The 17,668-nt window shown below is 39.7% G+C and overlaps 1 protein-coding gene across 1 annotated transcript in view; it reads right to left on the minus strand.

Moving 5' to 3' along the window:
- spidr (scaffold protein involved in DNA repair) overlaps positions 1 to 17,668 on the minus strand; it is a 53,447-nt gene that overhangs the window by 31,853 nt on the left and 3,926 nt on the right. Inside the window, exons 6-8 of the mRNA XM_086083825.1 lie at positions 13,442 to 13,668; positions 12,964 to 13,067; positions 9,217 to 9,406 (exon numbers count right to left, since the gene is read on the minus strand). Coding sequence (XP_085939951.1) covers positions 9,217 to 9,406; positions 12,964 to 13,067; positions 13,442 to 13,668 — 521 coding nt within the window. The remainder of the gene's footprint in view (positions 1 to 9,216; positions 9,407 to 12,963; positions 13,068 to 13,441; positions 13,669 to 17,668) is intronic.

Raw genomic sequence — 17,668 nt, forward strand, 5'->3', positions numbered from 1 at the left:
GTGCCTCCAACAGACCACACCACACTTTGCAAGCCTACCACTAATTACTACCAATTGTTAATTGGAGAGAGCGAGTGGGCGACCTGGTGAGTAAGAGTGGCTAGCAAGAACTAGCTGGGGCGGCTAATAAGAGCGGCAAGCGGGAGAAGCTAGCAAAAGGTAGCAAGAGAAAGAAAAATAGGGAGGTGAAAAAAGGGAGGTGAGTTGGGACAAGCTGCAAGAGTTGCTAGCAAGAACTAGCTAGAGCGGCTAATAAGAGCGGCAAGCGGGAGAAGCTAGCAAAAAGTAGCAAGAAAAAGAAAAATAGGGAGGTGAATCGGGAAAAGCTGCAAGAGTTGCTAGCAAGAACTAGCTGGAGCGGCTAATAAGAGTGGCTAGAGGGAGAAGCTAGCAAAAGCTAGCGTTAAAATAAAAAAAAGGGAGGGGATAAGCTGCGGGAGCCCAAATCATGGGACGACCACTTGCAGGCCCCAGTTGTGGAAGGTAAGCGGCGGTCGATCCATTGGGTTCGACATGTGCTGCAAGCACCACCAGAGGCTAACTACGTTCGCAAAGTTCTTCTTCGTGTATCCGTAGCATAAAGATGGCGGCGAAACATGGCGGCCTCCTGTAAGTCATTTTTATTAGCGATTATTAGACCTATGATTATATTTTTAAAAAATGACATTGATGTAGAACAGATTTTTTTTTTTTGCATTATATTGAAATATATAGTGTTTTTTAAAATGAATGAATTATTAGTAGATGGTCCTAATTTTACACACCGTCTCTTTTAGTTCAGATAACTGTAATTTTTATTAGCTTTAGTATTATTTTATTTATTTGGCGTATTGCTTGTGTGCAAGATTAAAACACGTGATGTTAAATAATGTGCAGTAAAAAATAATAAACACAAATATTTTAAAAACAACAACTCAATTGCAGTGCAACAAACTGCTTTAAAGCTAGATGCATCGCATCGAAGTCGCATGTGGAAGAACTACTCACAGCCACAAATATCTGACACTATCTCCTCATGTTCATCACACACTGTTGTGGGATGGCATGCCACTGCAAGAATTAAAAAATAACATTTTGAGGGAAAAAAAAATGTTAGAAAAGAGATAAAAATGTAGAACTTTGCTTCATATTGATAACATTTTATATGCTAAAGTAAGTGCGGATGTCACCAACTACTACTGCAATTGTGCACAGCTACATTCAAACGCCTTCCAGATGTGACATCATCAGAAAAACACATCCACGTCAGGCAGGCTGATTGTTGGCCGATGACATGAAAACGACACTCCGCACTATTCCTCGCCATTTCTTTTAGTGGCTTGAATTTCATTTGCGTGCGTGTGCCAAAATGGACATTCTTTAATTATTTCTAAAACAAACCCAAGCAAAACTTTTCTGGTTTGGCCCTGCACATGTACCTGAGAGAGTGAACGGTACTTCCCCCGAGTATTAAAGGAACTTGAAAAACAGCCCTTATAATTACACAGTACATTGTTTATAGTAGTACTGATTTACGACTAAGTCTTTCCACATGTGACACGAAGAATAGAATGGTGGATTATTGCTGAGTCAGCGCCAATTGGACTCTGTGACTAGATCTAGGATGCTTGTTGCAGCATGCCTCTGACGTTGATGCGAATGAGGCAGCAAGACACACATACAAGTAGATGGTTTGTTTAAATGTGCACCACTGGAAAATATTATTCTCAAATCACAAATGGAATTGTTGTGATTTTTTTTTTTTTTTTTAAATCTTCAATACAGCACAAACATCCTTGATTGAGTCCACATTCACCCTAGCAATGTTTGCTGCCAAGCACAACAAATAGCAGTCAATGCTTCAGGCATGTGCTGTATGCACCATTTAACATCAGTATTTTGTGCAGTGTACTGTATCTTTCACCTGTATACACTTGGACGTAGGCCAGACTCAAGAGAGGCTACAATTAGGGAAAGCAAGCCAGCATTTGGAGGGCCAACAAGCATCATGATTTGACTCAATCACACACAAATGACTTTGCATGTTTGGCCTGGCAGGAATTTTAAAAGTCATTCAAGTCAAATGGCGGTTTGTGTCCAAACAATGAACCCTTCAGGGAAAGAATCATCCCTTGAAAATATATTTATATGTTTATTTATTTCAGGTTTATTTTCTTATTTCCTATTTTTTCTATGATGTTTCCCCCCCCTATTTATTTATATTAATTAATGTTACGTGAACAATCAATTTAATCACTTCATTCAGGTTTGTCAGGATGATTTATTTTATTTTTTATTTTTTTCATCAATAGTTCAAAATGATTCGCCAAATGTACCGACGCAAACAACATGGCTGCAAACAGAGAAAAAATTGAGTCGTTTATAAAAGCGCATTTAGTTAGCGATTTAGCGACTTTTCTGACTGCTCTGGGTTTCAGTTTTTTCAAAAAGTGACTAGCGACGAGCTTCCTGCTGAGAAACTGAGAAAGAAATTAACCTGATGGAAGTTAATCATGGGAGTCAATCTCGCCTTTCAAGTTGCTAAACCAGTGATTTATGGTGTTTTGTTGATGGATGTTGTAAACGTATGAGCGTAGGTATGTGATTTTAAGCCACAAACATTTTTCCTTGCCTCACCTGTACTGTACCTCACCTGTAACTCCACATGGGAAAAAAGCGTGGGATGTAGAATTTCATCAACAAATATGGACCAGCCGAGCCATGCAGTTTGACAGCTCATTTGATCATGATGTTGAACTGTTGAATATTTTAAGTTAATTTATGAAGGATTGTGTTTACGTACATATTTTGTCAAAAGTTTTTTTCCCCCCAAGAGAAAAGCACTTTTCTTATCTCTTCCCAGGCCAGCCTACCACAAAGCATCATGTTTTGACTCATAATCACAGATGAATGACTTTGCATTGTTGTACTCTTAGAAAACATGAAATGTAAAAGTCATCCAACACAAGCAGTTTAATTTTGTCCAAACAATGAACCCTTTCGGGAACAGATGGGGGTGGAACAGCAAAATCAGTTCTTTATTTTTAAAAATACTTTGGTGATTTGTTTTGGTAAATTTTAATAGTTATAAAACTACATATATATATACACGAATAATTATATGAATAATTAGTGCTGTCAAAGTTAAAGCATTAGTTAATTAATCACAAGAAATATCACATTAATCATGCATTAACGCAGATTAATCACACTATTAATTTTGACCGCAGACGATCCTTTAGCTGACAGCGGATGGTTACGTTAAAAGTAGCACAGGTTGTGTTGGAGCAATAAACATAACTACATGCATTAAAGTAAAGCATTTAATAAATGTTTATGTATGACATTCATGTCAAAAGAATTAACACATAACAGGTGTTCTTCAAATTTGGCAGGCAAAAAATGTTGATTAAAAGCCTTTTTTAATTGAGCGATTAATCGTGATTATTAAAAATTCTAAGATGTGATTAATCTGAAAAAAAAAAGTTGGACAGCTCTACTTTCTATTATGCATTTTTCTTCATTATGAAGAACATCTGCAGGTTTAAGGAAGGTTTAAGGATCTCCAGGTGTAAGGTAGCTAAATCTAAGACTAAGACCATTTTTTGAGGGCACTTCTACCAAATTTGAGACCTCTCATTCATTAAATATGACCATTAGGAGTTGGCCATAAAGTTGTGCTATTTTGTGAGTTACATTCTTTCTTATCCTCCGCACAGCAACAGATATTCACCAAACATGGACTTCCGCTGCCTATCCAAAAAACCCCAAGTCGCCGCAGTCATTGTATAAGAGTGATGAAGCATGACACCGTTTATCATACTGAACACTTGGCCAAAGATCAGTCATCGCTATACACGTGCACTACAGCGTGTTATTGGTGCGGAATGTACAGTGCTGTAGAACGGAACAGGAAGAGGAAGTTGCTTCCTCTTTGGGAACAGGTGAGTGGGCAGCTGACAGGTAAGGAGTGGCCGGCTGCTGGCGTCACAGCGCGTAGGTGATTAATCCTCGCAGGCATTTCCGTTCTAACCCCACAGCCCACTCAGGGGCAAGGAGCGGGTAGGTATGGGCGGAGCCATCCTACGCATGAATGATGGGGGTGATAAACCCCTTAAGTGTCATGCAGCAAGCTTGAAAAGAGGAATTTTACTAGACATACCGGTGCCTTCATTGTAGGTTTTTCCCCCCACTGACAACAATCTTAGTATCCTGGTTCTGTACAAAGCATTATTCTACATATAAAAACGCTTTACAGAATTTATGGTTATGTGCAAAAAAAATTTTGAGTACGTGGACGGCCCCCTATTCTAACGTGATTTACAAAAGCAAAAGGTGCTGAAACCACCATGTGTTTCCAATCACTTTATTTTGGCTTCCTCTCACACTCGCGCTCCCTAAACGCTCCAGAAAATAATCGAGTGTTCACCCCCCCCTCAGCTTGCTGGAAATGACCTAACAACTGCCAGGAAGAGGAATGTGAAGCATTCCCTGGAGCTGTCGTGACGTCAGTGCGTCGAGGAGGCCCCAGCGCTTCCGCCAGCCTGGATATTCCAAAGTGCACTCACAACTCCCAACAGCTGGAGTCCACCGCTGCCTCACTCCCATTCCAAAACAAGCCCCAAACATACACAGCCTCCGCCTATCTGGACATGTGAGGGACTGTGAGGCACATCTGGGCTTTTGGTGCCGATATGGGGGTGAACTGGGCAACAAAAAAAAAAAGAGCAGGGGGGCTTTACACTGAGGAGACACAGCTGTTGTACTTAAGACTGGAATTGCACTGTCCAAGTGTCCAATTCAAAACACCTATATCTGATTTGATGTACATTCGATTTCTATGTACATTTCATGTAACGTATATCCCACATGGATGCATTTACAATGATGGAATACATGAAGCACTTGGATGCTATGCCCGAATTGCATGTAAATAACTCCACAAGCGTCAAAACCCAAACAGTGAAAACACAAAAATAAAAAGTAATACCTGTACATACCTAACACAAATATTATATATTACATAGTTTTAAAAGGGAAGTCAACCCCCAATCAAGGACGCATGTCAAGGAAGGATGCATGAATCAATGACTATCATAATCAATGTATAGGACTGTTGCGTATAGTAAGAATCAATAGGTACGGGTTACTAATAAGCATGGCTTCTACCCGCCCTTCTTTCGGATGAAATGTGTCCGAAAAGAAAAAATGAATAAAATAAAACAAAACAAAACCCCATTTTTTGGGGACAATAATATGTTTTATGCAGCCCCACTAGTTTAAATATGTTATTCTGGTTAATATTGCGTTAGTGGAATATGAGTTAAGCAGCACAACCCAGCCGTTTTTATCCATCTCAGGGGGCGGCCATTTTGCCACTTGCTGTCGACTGAAGATGACATCAATGTTGCTCAGGTCTCAGGTAACAACCAATCACAGCGCCGCTTCAGAAAACAGGTGAGCTGTGATTGGTCGTTGCCTGAGCCTGAGCAACACATGATGTCATCTTCAATCGACGGCAAGTGGCAAAATGGCCGCCCCCTGAGATGGATAAAAACGGCTGGATTTTGCTTCATTATTCATATTCTAAAAATTTAAAATTAATCAGAATGTCATGTTTAGACTAGTGAGGTCACATACAGTGTAACATATTGTCAAAAAATGTTTAAGGTTGACTTCCCCTTTAAGTTGGCCAGGCAGACCCCTCCCCTCCATTGAACATAAAATTAACCTCCACATTATATTATGGGAGCTGCACGTAATGTTGATTAATTAATGGTGGACGCACGTCTAATAAAACACATTTAGACTATTTGTAATTGATAATGGTTTAGCTCTAGGTTACATTTACAGCGGGTGTTTTTGGGGGGGGGCAGACATTGGTCAAATGTAGAAATAAATTATGATATTGAATTTATTTTTGTAATTTTGTAAATTTGTTATGCTTTTAAGTGCACCTTGACTATAGCTGTCATTCATTTTGTGTTAATTAGGGTAAAGTCTTACTTCATTCTGCCCCCTTTCCTTTAAATAAATAAATGAAATAAAAATGAAATGTGTTTTTATTAGCATCAAGTCGACATTGCATTTACATTGCGCTCACTCTGACAGTTATCAGTGAGGCCCGATTTGAATCTAAAGATACAATTCCATGTGTCGGAACCGGAGTCATGTCACTTGTTAACACAACCCAATAGTGCAATAATGACAACTGGAAAATTTCTTATTACTTCATGCATCTTAATGATTATTTCAAGTCACGGAATATATTTGCGCATAGACTCCGACGAGCCATGGTAAAAAAAAAAACATCCACCGCTCAATGCTTCCTGTTCCCCTTTTGTCCAGCATATTGTTGGGAGTGCACTCATGTGTTGTGCAATTGCCAAGTTTCTTTTTTTGAACTGCTGCCCAGAAATGAATTTGTCCCACACAAAAAACATATCTGAAAGACGGAAACGCAGGAAAGTGTTTTTACTGAACATGCACTTTTTTTTTGTCACATTGGTGCAAGTTGTTCCTCTTATTTTAGCTCACGGAGTGTACTTTCTTCAACTGACACTGATATGTCGTCAATTTCAAACATAACGCGTGTACTCGGACGTCAAATGTGTGCCTGGCAGTACTATGCTAAAGGTCTTGCTACAGTAAATGCAACTCGCATAACATGAAAAAAAGAAGATCTGCTGGCTTAAGGAAGCCAAGATGTTTAAAGACCTTTCCTAGCCACGTTAGCCTAATTTAATACCTCGTATTTAGCAAATATTTATTTATTTTATTTTGTTTATTATATATGATATTATTTATTTATTTAGTAAATATTTAGTAAAATTTGCAATACTTACATATACATAACCTATTATGGTAATGTTTATTATGACAGAAATTTTGGAAGAAAAATCAAATACCAAATTTAAGAATTTGAGAGAAATCCTGAATTTGAGTTAAAGTCTCAAGTTTTATGGCACTTAAGTACCAGCACTATTTGCCTCAATTTGGTGCAGTCTATATGTTGTTATAAGTGTCCACAACAAAGGTTCGTCTACAAGCGAATGTCGTTAGTTACGAGGGATTGTTTTTATTCTTTCTTGCAGTGTATCTTCAAATCATACCAATGAGTGGTTTCACTCATGAACTGCTACTTGAAAATAGTACCTTTCAGTAGCCGTTTCTTCATGTGGAAATGCAAACATAAGCCAATTACATACCTTGTAGTGGAAAAAGGCCGATGTGCTTTTTGGAAAAAAAGCTATTTTTTTTCTCCTTTTTTTTTTTTAAATCAAGCCCTTTGAGAGCTTCAATCTGTAGCTCAAGTGTTTATTGCTTTGCATGTTACAACCCATTAGAGTCTTTTTATGGCTGAGGTTTACTTTTTATTTTAAGGAGTCTACATTTTCTGCTGTCATGATTGGATTTATTATGTATTTATTTGGCATAAAGCATGTTGAGAGAATTGACTATAAAAATAAAAAAAAGGGAGCAACTTAATAAAAAAATTATTTACTTAAACTGGATTATTGCTGCAAGGTTCAGGTGACAAGTTAGATTTGCGGCCCAGTTAGGATAAGCATTCTGGCAGCGTGAAAGGGAAAAACCAAAAGAGCATGGAATTGGATATTTTCAGATTGCAATCAGGTCTCTTTCAAATCTAGATACAAATCTGAAATGTACTGGGCATATGCCAATGCAAGTGCAGATCAAGATGTACCCTGTTAATGCTAGCTTGACATCATCAAAATACTATAGACCAATTGGTGATATATGTCACTCATTCTTGATAACTTTGTTATATATGTTATGTAATATATGCTATACAGATTGTTAATGTAACGGTGAATATTTGTTTTTACTTATGTATTATTGTTAACTTTCATGCTGTCACTGCCTGGTGTTGACACTTTATGCATCTAAACATAGGGTTGTTTCACATGTTTGTCAGTGTTGACATGTTATGTGCTACTTGAAATTGAAGGAAAAAAACTGTATTGACCATTTGCACCGACGTCACGTGATCACGTGACTGCCCTATGACGGACGGCGGAAGGAAATGATTGTTGAATGGAAGTGGGCGTGGCTGGAGCGACTTAGTGACTTAGCGACTACTATTTTACAAATTAAAAGTTATTATTGCCCATAGAGGCATGGAACCTACTACTTCAACCGAAAGTCGCCTATCAGTCGAAGTTGCACATTTAGTCGGGACTCATAAAGCGCGATATTTACTTTAGTTGGAGATCGCTAGTTTGAAAACAGCCCTTACCTTCTGTTGCATGCTGTTTTTACCAAGTTAATCAAATTGGAATTCACAGCGCACGACCTATATCATTATGTAGGCGATGCCGTCTCTTCTCCTTACACCGGGGCTGATTCAAAACCTTGTCGCTGGCTGAGTCTCTGGGACACCGGGGGCCAATATACCTCGCAATGCAAAGGTAAAACTTGTGTATCACGCTAACTGACTTATTTTTACACAGTCCGTTCTATATTGAAGCGCTGTGATGATGTTATGTTACTATGTTTACTAGCATGGAACAAATGACTATCGTAGTGGCAAGCTATGCGGTCATTTCATGAATATGACTTTGGCTCCAGAGTGAAAAACTCCAAGCACAAAGATGAAACCACCCCCCCATTATTAAACAGTCAAATGCACTTAATAGTTTTGAAGAAGGTGCATTTTAAAACCACGCTAACTATCTGGCTATCCTTTCTGCTGATTGCTGCTATCAATCGACGTCTTTTGTTTTTATTAGTAGGTGTGCGATAAAAAGCAACATTTGGTTTACTCCTTTGTCTGTCTGTACAACCGACCGCAAAGCAAGATATGACCATTTTATAATGTCATTGATTAGATAAAGGACTTTACGCTGTATGAGATTCAATGGTTACAATACAGGCAAGTGGCTCTTTTGCCATGCAGCGTCCCCGAGGGGGCGTTCCCATGAAGGCTGAGACGTCACGTGCAAAAGGTCAATATGCATTAAATCAAAACTGGCATGTTATACAAATCCAGCCATAAAGACTTTTTTATGGGTGAGGCTTTTATTTTAATGACTTGTTTATTTCTATGCTGGCAAGAGTGAACTATTTTGCTGCATTTTGTGTGACCTCCTCTGAACTTGAGGAACAGCAACAACCGGCCCCGTCTTTAAACCCAAGTTGAATGGAAACCTATATATTTGTGTCTGTGGTGGCCTTAGACCTCGGCACTCACTCTAAATGAATACATACTCTCACCATGGTGGGTGTATGTGGATGATGTCCGCGGGCGTCGGGCTGAGCTGGCCTGCGGTCTCCCTGCAGAGCAACACCAGCACATGGGGCTTGGCGGGACCGGGCGGCGGGTGGTGCTGGCAGCGCACCAGTTGCGCGCCGCACTCCTCCTGAACCTCCAGCACCTCCAGCACCAGCACGCCGTGCCTGTCCGCTGGAGAGCGGAGCAACAACAACACAGATGTTGAGTGTGTGCGTGCCTTTGTGTGCTCACGGTCAACTCTCTGAAGGACTCAGTCCATTAGTTGAGCACTTTTCGATTCTATCATTCACCGCGGATAACAGAGAGGCTGTCATCGTGACTAGCTGATTTTAAAACAGTACTTTTAGATTCCACTGTGACTGACTTCTTTGTTGGTTGAAAGATAATAGACAAGAGCCAATCAAAATTTTTTTTAAATAAAATAAAGCCTCTGAGCGGCCAAATCAAAAAGAGAGCGACTTGGCTCGGCGTGCGCACTTTGGGGTGTAAAGTTGATTGCGCTGGATTGTGAAATGGCAGCCCGTCAGCTTGAACACAATACGGCTTTGTGAGTGTTACCGATTTCCTGAGCGTGGCCGGAGGGGGTGTTTTAGTGTACTACGTTTAAACAATACGAAAGAGCTCACAAGAGAGCTATTATTAATTATTAAAGTTTTCAGCGTGCATTTGTCAAGACACGGGCTGCATTTCTGCCATGTGTATCAACTCCCACATGGCAAAGACGTCAGAATAATAATAACTAAACTCCAGTGAGTCGCAACAAAATAATTGGGTCAGGAGGAAACAAAGGTGCAGAGAACTTAAGGCAAGGCACTTCATTTAAATATTGCCAGGCTTCCATAAATTGATCAAAATATTATGTATAATTGATACGGTTAGTGACATATTAATTAAATATGTTTAGTGTTGTGGTTTTAGTTTGCAGCAGTGTCAAGCAGCACAGCATCACATTTACAGGTGTTCCTTATACCGTTTGTTGCCATCCATAAGTAGATAAAGAAACCAAAATGTTAGAAACAGTTTGAAGTATGGTGCAAGGGTAGTGTGAATTTTATCAGCCATTTTAAAATGTATTCTTAGTTTTAGTCCAATTTCAGTCACACTTGATAGTTTTTAATCATAGTTAGTCAACCTCATCCCATTTTTATTTAGTCACCTTTTAGTCAAAGAAAACGTAATTTTATCCGTCTAATTTTGGTCAACAGAAATGGTCACCATTTTAGTCTAGTTATAGTCAGGACAAATTTTTTTTTTTTGGGCAACAGTTAATATTGAACATTTCCATCTAATCTTAAATTACTTCACATAAAATTTTCTCTCATCTTTTTTTTTTATTTTTATTTTTTTAAAACAACTTCACACATAATTACAGTATATCAACAAGTGGCTATTATGACGCCATGCTACAAGATAGTAAGTTAGCTAGCATTAGTTAGCAGTCGGATTAACATTGTTTAAACGTTAGCCTATAGCTGTTGCAAAAATGTTACGTCGCACTCACGAGCTGCAGATTTGAAAGGGGGTGTGTCACTGTGTGTTAGTGACAGATTAGCAGCGACAGGATTTTACAAAATTATAACTTTTGTCTCGTCTCTGTTTGTGAACTAAAATGTCCATAGATTTTAGTCCAGTCTTTATTAAGTGAGCAAAATTTTCATCTTGTCTTTATTAGTCTACGGAAATGTATACCGATGTAGTCACAATTATCGTTTATTAATGGAGGTTTTAGTCTAGTCTCGTTTTCGTCCGGTGAAAAATGTGTTGACGAAAATATTTTTATTTCGTTTTTGTTAACAAAATGAACACTAGTGAAGGGTAAGTGGCAATATTGGTAAACTTTTTGTTAAATCTTATTGATGAGACCTGTGCACCCGCTGTGTTACACTAATCTAAGCCACAAAATGCCCCATTTTTTTTCCACTATCAACTGTCAAGCATGAGCTACTGCTGTAGACAGCGAAAGGTAATTTGGTACACCGCGGAAAGGAAAACAAATAGTAGGCAGACAGTTTCCTGCATGCAGCGAGTTCAGAGTTCAAAGCATACTTCCTCAGCATGGCCTTTCTAGACAGTCACTTATATAAAAAAAATATATATATCCCAGATTATACAATTTTACATATAAAAGTGTCAAAAGGATTCTTTGTAATGGCTGTAGATTTGATTAGACATTTTGAACCTTCCAGCTGATGGATGAAAAAAAAAAAGTAGGAAAAAACACAATAACCTGATCTTATGGTCTATTTTACACACAGCTTGTGCAAAACTGCAGCATCAGAGCTGTGACAGGAGATTGGACATTCATCTACCTTTTACACAGAAACCAGCCAAGGTGTGATATCACTGTGTCAGCTGCATCCCGCAATTAGATAAGATGGCGTTAGTGCTGGTTTCTACAAAAAATAATGCAAATAAAGGCAAAAGCTCCATTTCCTGGTGAGTCAAAGCCGTTTTTATTGAAACCGACTTGTGACGATTCAGGCTTTTGTGGTAGTATCAGAAGCTAAACAGCGGCCGTGTGAAAGTGAATAGTGAGAAATCAGGACGAATTTGCGAAGTTGGAGGGATACTTGACTCATTGAGCCATTTCAAGCAGTAAAAAGTTCATATTTTGTCTAGAATTAACTTGATAACTTAATTTAAAAAATTTGTAAAGGTATTTTGTCACACCCTTTCGACTGAAGATGACATCACACGTGCTCAGGAGACAGGCAACGACCAATTACGGCTCACCTGTTTTTTGTGTTCGGTCATGTGACGTTAGCAAACTGAGCCATGATTGGTCTTCCTGAGCAAGTGCCATGTCATCTTCAGCCGACAGCATTTGGCAAAATGTGTTTTTAAAGGTAATAAATGTACATGAAAAATAATGACGTTATCACATTAATTCTGGACATAATATTATCTTTTGACTGTTGAAAATGGCTCAACGAGTCAAGTATCCCTTTAATTAAAGACCAGAAACCACACTTCTCCTATGCTGTTTTTTTGGAAGCATTGTTCTTATCCAATGGGGTGTGCCTGTCAAACATTTGTTTTTCCCTGTGTTGTTCTGTGTGAAAAGTACCGGCAGAGAATGTTGTTTTTTTGGGGGGGGTTGTCCCCAAAGAAATCCTGTCAAAGTCATCGTTTTTCCGGTGTTTCTGTTCAGTATGAAAGGTATGAAATAGCGAAGGGGGGGGGGGGGGCGGGTTGAAGTTGAGTTGCGAATTTCCTAGCTTTCGGCGGTAGTATCAGAATCAAAGCAGAGACGGGACGACGGCTGCGTGAAAGGGACTTGTGAAAATCTAGGATGGGGGTGTCAACTTTAACACCAGGCACTCAATTCTCCCACACTGTGTTGAAATTAAACGTTGATGTCAGACAATTTTTGCTCATTAAAGTAGCCCAGGTTCCATGTCGTTGTTCTGCGTGAAAGACACTTTTCCCGACTTTTGGAGGTAGTATCAAAAGATGAAATGGCGGTGGTATGGAAGGATGTGTGAAAGGGAATCAGTGCCGGAAACGCTCTTCTCCCGGCATGCTGACGTCATGCATTTAATTATCTGTTTGAGGGATGCCATGCCACTGTGTGAAAACGGACACAGATACTGCACCATCAAGTCTTTGCTGGATTCTGTGTAAAAAGGCAAAGGTGGCCTATTGTAACTCATCACAGCTCAACAGTCGTGTTACGTTTCCGCAGTTCTCAAACTCTGACTAAAAGGCTCAAAAGGGGTTATCGGCACCTTCGCTTTGCGTCAAGTTGTCCGAAGTGGAGCGGTGCCTCCAGAAGCTCACAGCTGACCTCTGCCTGCAGTGAAGTCGATTCAGCCTCTCCGCAAGACCTCCGCTACTCAACATAGAAACAAAAACAACAAACACACACAGATGGTGAAGCGTGATAGGCATACGTGTCATATCTTGTAGTTCAAGAAAATTCTCAGTAAACCGACAAACCACAGATGAAGATGATCTTAACGATGCCGGTGACCTTTAGGCAGGTGTCACTTTCATCAAAACATCACCTTCATCAACACACTCGCTTTACTTTGCTTGCGCCTTTTATGAAGCCCCAAAAAAATCAAACATGCTTGAATGGATCTGGTTGTTGACACAAGAGTTATTCAAGTAGAAATGCGCTGCCGGCAGCATTCGATTACACCCCGCCTGCACAATGATTCTCCCATCCCTTTTATTATAACATTTTAAAAACTTTCTTCTCACCTTTGAAACTTCCTTTTCTTTTTGGCCGAATCATTGGGGGTCTTGAACTGCCTGTCAAACGGCTTCTCGGGCGTCTGTAGCATAGCGTGAGCATATCGGACCCAGTCGCTGACTGATCTTTTGTTGCCCTCGCCGCTGTCACCTCGAAGGCTCTCGGTGTCCAGTGTGCTGGTAGTCAGCGTGTCACCATCAGTCTCCCCGTCGGAGGCATAGCCCGAGATTTCCAACTGCGTTATGCATGGGGAAAAGAAAGAATTAGTCAACTCATTTGACGTGTAAAGGAGCTGTTGAAGAAGGGAATAAAAAAGTAAACTGGGGATAGACCGATTATTGGCGCTGATATTCGGCTTGATTTTGTTTTCTTCTGATGGCCAATAAGAGATCGATTTAAAAATGTGTTAACTTGCAGGAACTATTCAGATTTTCAGTTAACTTAATAAGAAACTTTCCACCCTTATTTACCCTATTGTAACAAAGACAAGTTAAATGTTTCAGATATTTTGACATTTTGGAAAAACTTATTTACTGTAGAAAACTATAGGAAGCTATTTAATTGTTTAGGTATGCATGTAGCTTTTTAAGATCTGCTGATGACCCTGGGAGCTCCCTGAACTTTTTTGTTTGAATTTTTAAACAAGTATATATATTTCAATATTGTAATGTGAAATATGCACTGTAAGGTTATGGCCGTGCTGCATAATTCCCAAGCCATTTTTTTTTCTTTTTTTTGCTGCGTCACGACTCATTGCAACTGATGCCATCAAATCTCATGGAAAAATCCACATGAAACCTGATTTCCTGTCATGTGTAGACAAGACCAGCATACCAAGCTCTCCCATTTGAATCAACTCGACCCTGCTGGGCCTGGCGCCAGGCGACGTCACGCCGTAGCTAGCCAGAGAGAGAGAGAGAGAGAGAGAGAAGGACTAGAGAGAGGGAGGGCGAGCGAGAGAGAGGGAGAGCATGATAGGAAGACATAAGGAGAGAGAAAGAGAGAGAGAGAGTGAGTCAGAGAGAGGGAGCACGCTGAGAAAAAAAGTGGAACACTGTGTTCCTGGCTCAGAATCAAAAATGTCTTTAAACCCAACGCTGAAAGCATTCTGAGTACACCCCGTAAGCATCCACGAGCAACTTCAACTGAACAAACAGTAGTAAAAAAGAAGATGTTTATAGTCTTGCTCTGACGACGTGACCCTACTCCAGCCATGTGGGGCGGAGGTGAGTGAACCCCAAGAGTGGCCAACTTTAGGTTTGGAGCGAGCCTCATCTGGGAAGCGCTCCTTGAAACACAACACCTCCCTCGCAGTTCCTCGTATGCACTTCCAGCGCAAGTACAACAACACAAATCTGGCAGGCTTTGCGTCAGTGAGTCAGCCGCGCATTTATCTGGAATCATAAACTTTTGGGACCTGGACCTGTTTGTCTGGATCCCGTTAGATCCGGTTTGATTTAGGATTGGCGGTGTCCGTGCGAGCTTTCCAGTAAGCACTGGAACTATATGTGATGCAAACAGCTGCGTTGTGCTCTCTTGTTGGAATCCACACAGAAAGACAATGAAAAACATGAAGAGACTAAAACTTGGGAGTTCAAAGCATCATAGTGATGTCAGCTGATCTTGAGAGTTCAGATGTGTGAGCATCTCAAAAGGTTAAAAGGTGATCTGCATGTATGTGTGATGGCAACCACAGAAATGGAAATTGACCCTATTGTAAAGGGTGTGTGTATTTTCTATACCATAATAAACACTTTGTGATGTGTAACATCTTCAATTCAATTCATCCATCCATCATCTACCGCTCATATAATATCTACATTAAGGGGGGGAGCCAACTACTTTGCTGCCTAAATGAGTTGCTCGGTGGGGGTGGGATCTAAATGTTCAAAGCCTACTGGTTAAATACATAAATAGGCTGTTGTCAGAGGAACCCAGCTAGCAAACAGTCAGACCCAGCTATTTAGTTGATTCAATGGGCTGCTGTAAAAAGCACTCTACTAGTAATGCAGACAGTTTTAGATTAGAGACACAATCTACACATTCAGGCCCATCTATTTAAAAGCATGAATAGATTTCTGTCGGAGGAGAACCAGAGTGTAAACATTTAGACCCACCTAATTATCTGCCGAAATGGGATGCTGAGATCAAGGAAACAAAGTAAACAGTAAAAACCCAATTGCATTAGATAAATACATAAATGGGCTGCAGTGATAAGGCATTCAAGTAACTATACAATCACTCCTGGTTAGATGCAAAGATGGACTGCTGTCAGATGGGAAGCAGATGAAAAACATTTAGACCCAACTAGTTAGTTGCTTACATGGACTGCTGTGAGAACGGAAGATAACGGAACTGCCAAAATTGGGAACTGTGATCACTGATCATGGAAACAAAGTAAACATCAGACCCTACTAGTTAGATGCTTAAATGGGCTGTAATATGAAGGGAAACAGATGGTAAGCCTAACTACCCTAGGCTAACTAGTTATCTAAAAAAAAAAAAGGCTGCCATCATAAGCATTGTGTGGATTTCCACTTTTCCAGTATAGTATACTATAACAATACATATTTATGTTAGACTGATTTAATCCAGCGATGCTTCTATAACATGCCACAAGGTGACCAAATAGCAATGCAAAGACCTGCTCCATTTCTGCAAAAAGTGAGTCATTATGCTTTATTTTAGTTTTATTTTACAGTTGCCATATGCACAAGACAGGAATGTAAAAATGTTACGGTTAATTAATTCATTAATTTTTAGACAGCGATAGTTTGAGCCTGGACCAAATTATTTCCTAAGGGAAATTTATTTTGAATTATTGAACAACAACATTGGTTTGACTTTGGAGGTTCCACTGTATACACAATCTAAATATTTTCCCCACTTGTGTTTTACCCTTTCATATTGTTTGTTTTTAAAATAGTATATACACTTGTGTATGCAGATGTGTGCGTACTTTTCACTGCACTTCCTTCCCTAAAGTTTAAAAAGTAACAGAATCTCCTGACAGGGGCCTACAAAAAAAAAAAATCAAGACTTATTGTGGAGCAGTAGATTCAGAAAATGTATTTCTTCATTCTGGAAGGTCTGTGATCACACACATCCAGATAGCATGGTCTTTAATTTCACTTGAGCCGATAACAGCAAAAATGTAAGTGTGACAAGAGGAAGTAGCCGACATTGCGGGAGGGATGCTAATCTGTTGATGGGTTTCCTTTCCACGAACTTGAAAACGTCCTCATAAGACTCTACTTTGGTCTTGAAAACTGTCCAGTTTACCAGAATATCTTGTAACATTATACAGCATGCATTCATGTTAAAATTCAAAACAACAACCACATAACAGCACTAATTTGTCCCAACCTGGCACACCAATTACCTGACACAACAAAAACGCAGTGTGCGGTCATGAGCTGGTGCATGCCACTCCTTGCACATTCCCTCCATGCCAGCCCAGCCTTTCACAAACACTGCACCTGAGAACAAGCAAAGCCTCCAGCACTGACGCTTGACGCCTACGACGTATACGGCGCATATAGATGGTAAACACGCCCCTATTAAAATAGCAGGATGTTATGAGATGTTTAAAAAAAAGGAAAAAAAAGAAGCAATCATAACTAATTTTATGCTGCTTGCAAAATGAGCAATTCAGGTGCAAAATAGAAAAAAATATGCTGATAAAAAGACAATTTATTAGCTGCCTAATAATTGGGCAACCAATCTAATCATTCAGACCAAACTACTTATCTGCAATAATGGGCTGCAGTCAGAAGGAAACCAGATAGTACACATTCAGACCCAATTAGTGGAATGTTAAAATGGGCTGCCATAAGAAGGAAAGAAGATGGTGAATGCCTAATTAGCGGGTGAAATGGGCTGATTCAAGAAGAGTATACAAAAGTAAACATTCAAACCCAACCACAGTAGTTCAATGCATTAATGGGCTGCAGTCAGAAGGGAATACGATGGTAGACATTAAGATCCAACTAGTTATCTGCATAAATGGGCTGCCAGATACACAAAAGCGAATACAATAGGAAACACTTTTTTGGACCCAACTAGTTTGCTGCATGGGATGTTGACAAAAGGCAACAATATACAGTAGTAAATATTCAGACCCAATTATGGCTGCCTAAATGAGCTGTTGTCAAAAGGGAATAAAATAGTAAACATTTGGACCCAACTAGTTTCCTGAATGGGCTTTTGACAGAAGGGAACCATAGAGTAAATAT

Source organism: Leptonotus elevatus, chromosome 1 (genome assembly GCF_054856555.1).
Source record: "Leptonotus elevatus isolate MCC_2025b chromosome 1, RoL_Lele_1.0, whole genome shotgun sequence".
Taxonomy (NCBI): Eukaryota; Metazoa; Chordata; class Actinopteri; order Syngnathiformes; family Syngnathidae; genus Leptonotus; species Leptonotus elevatus.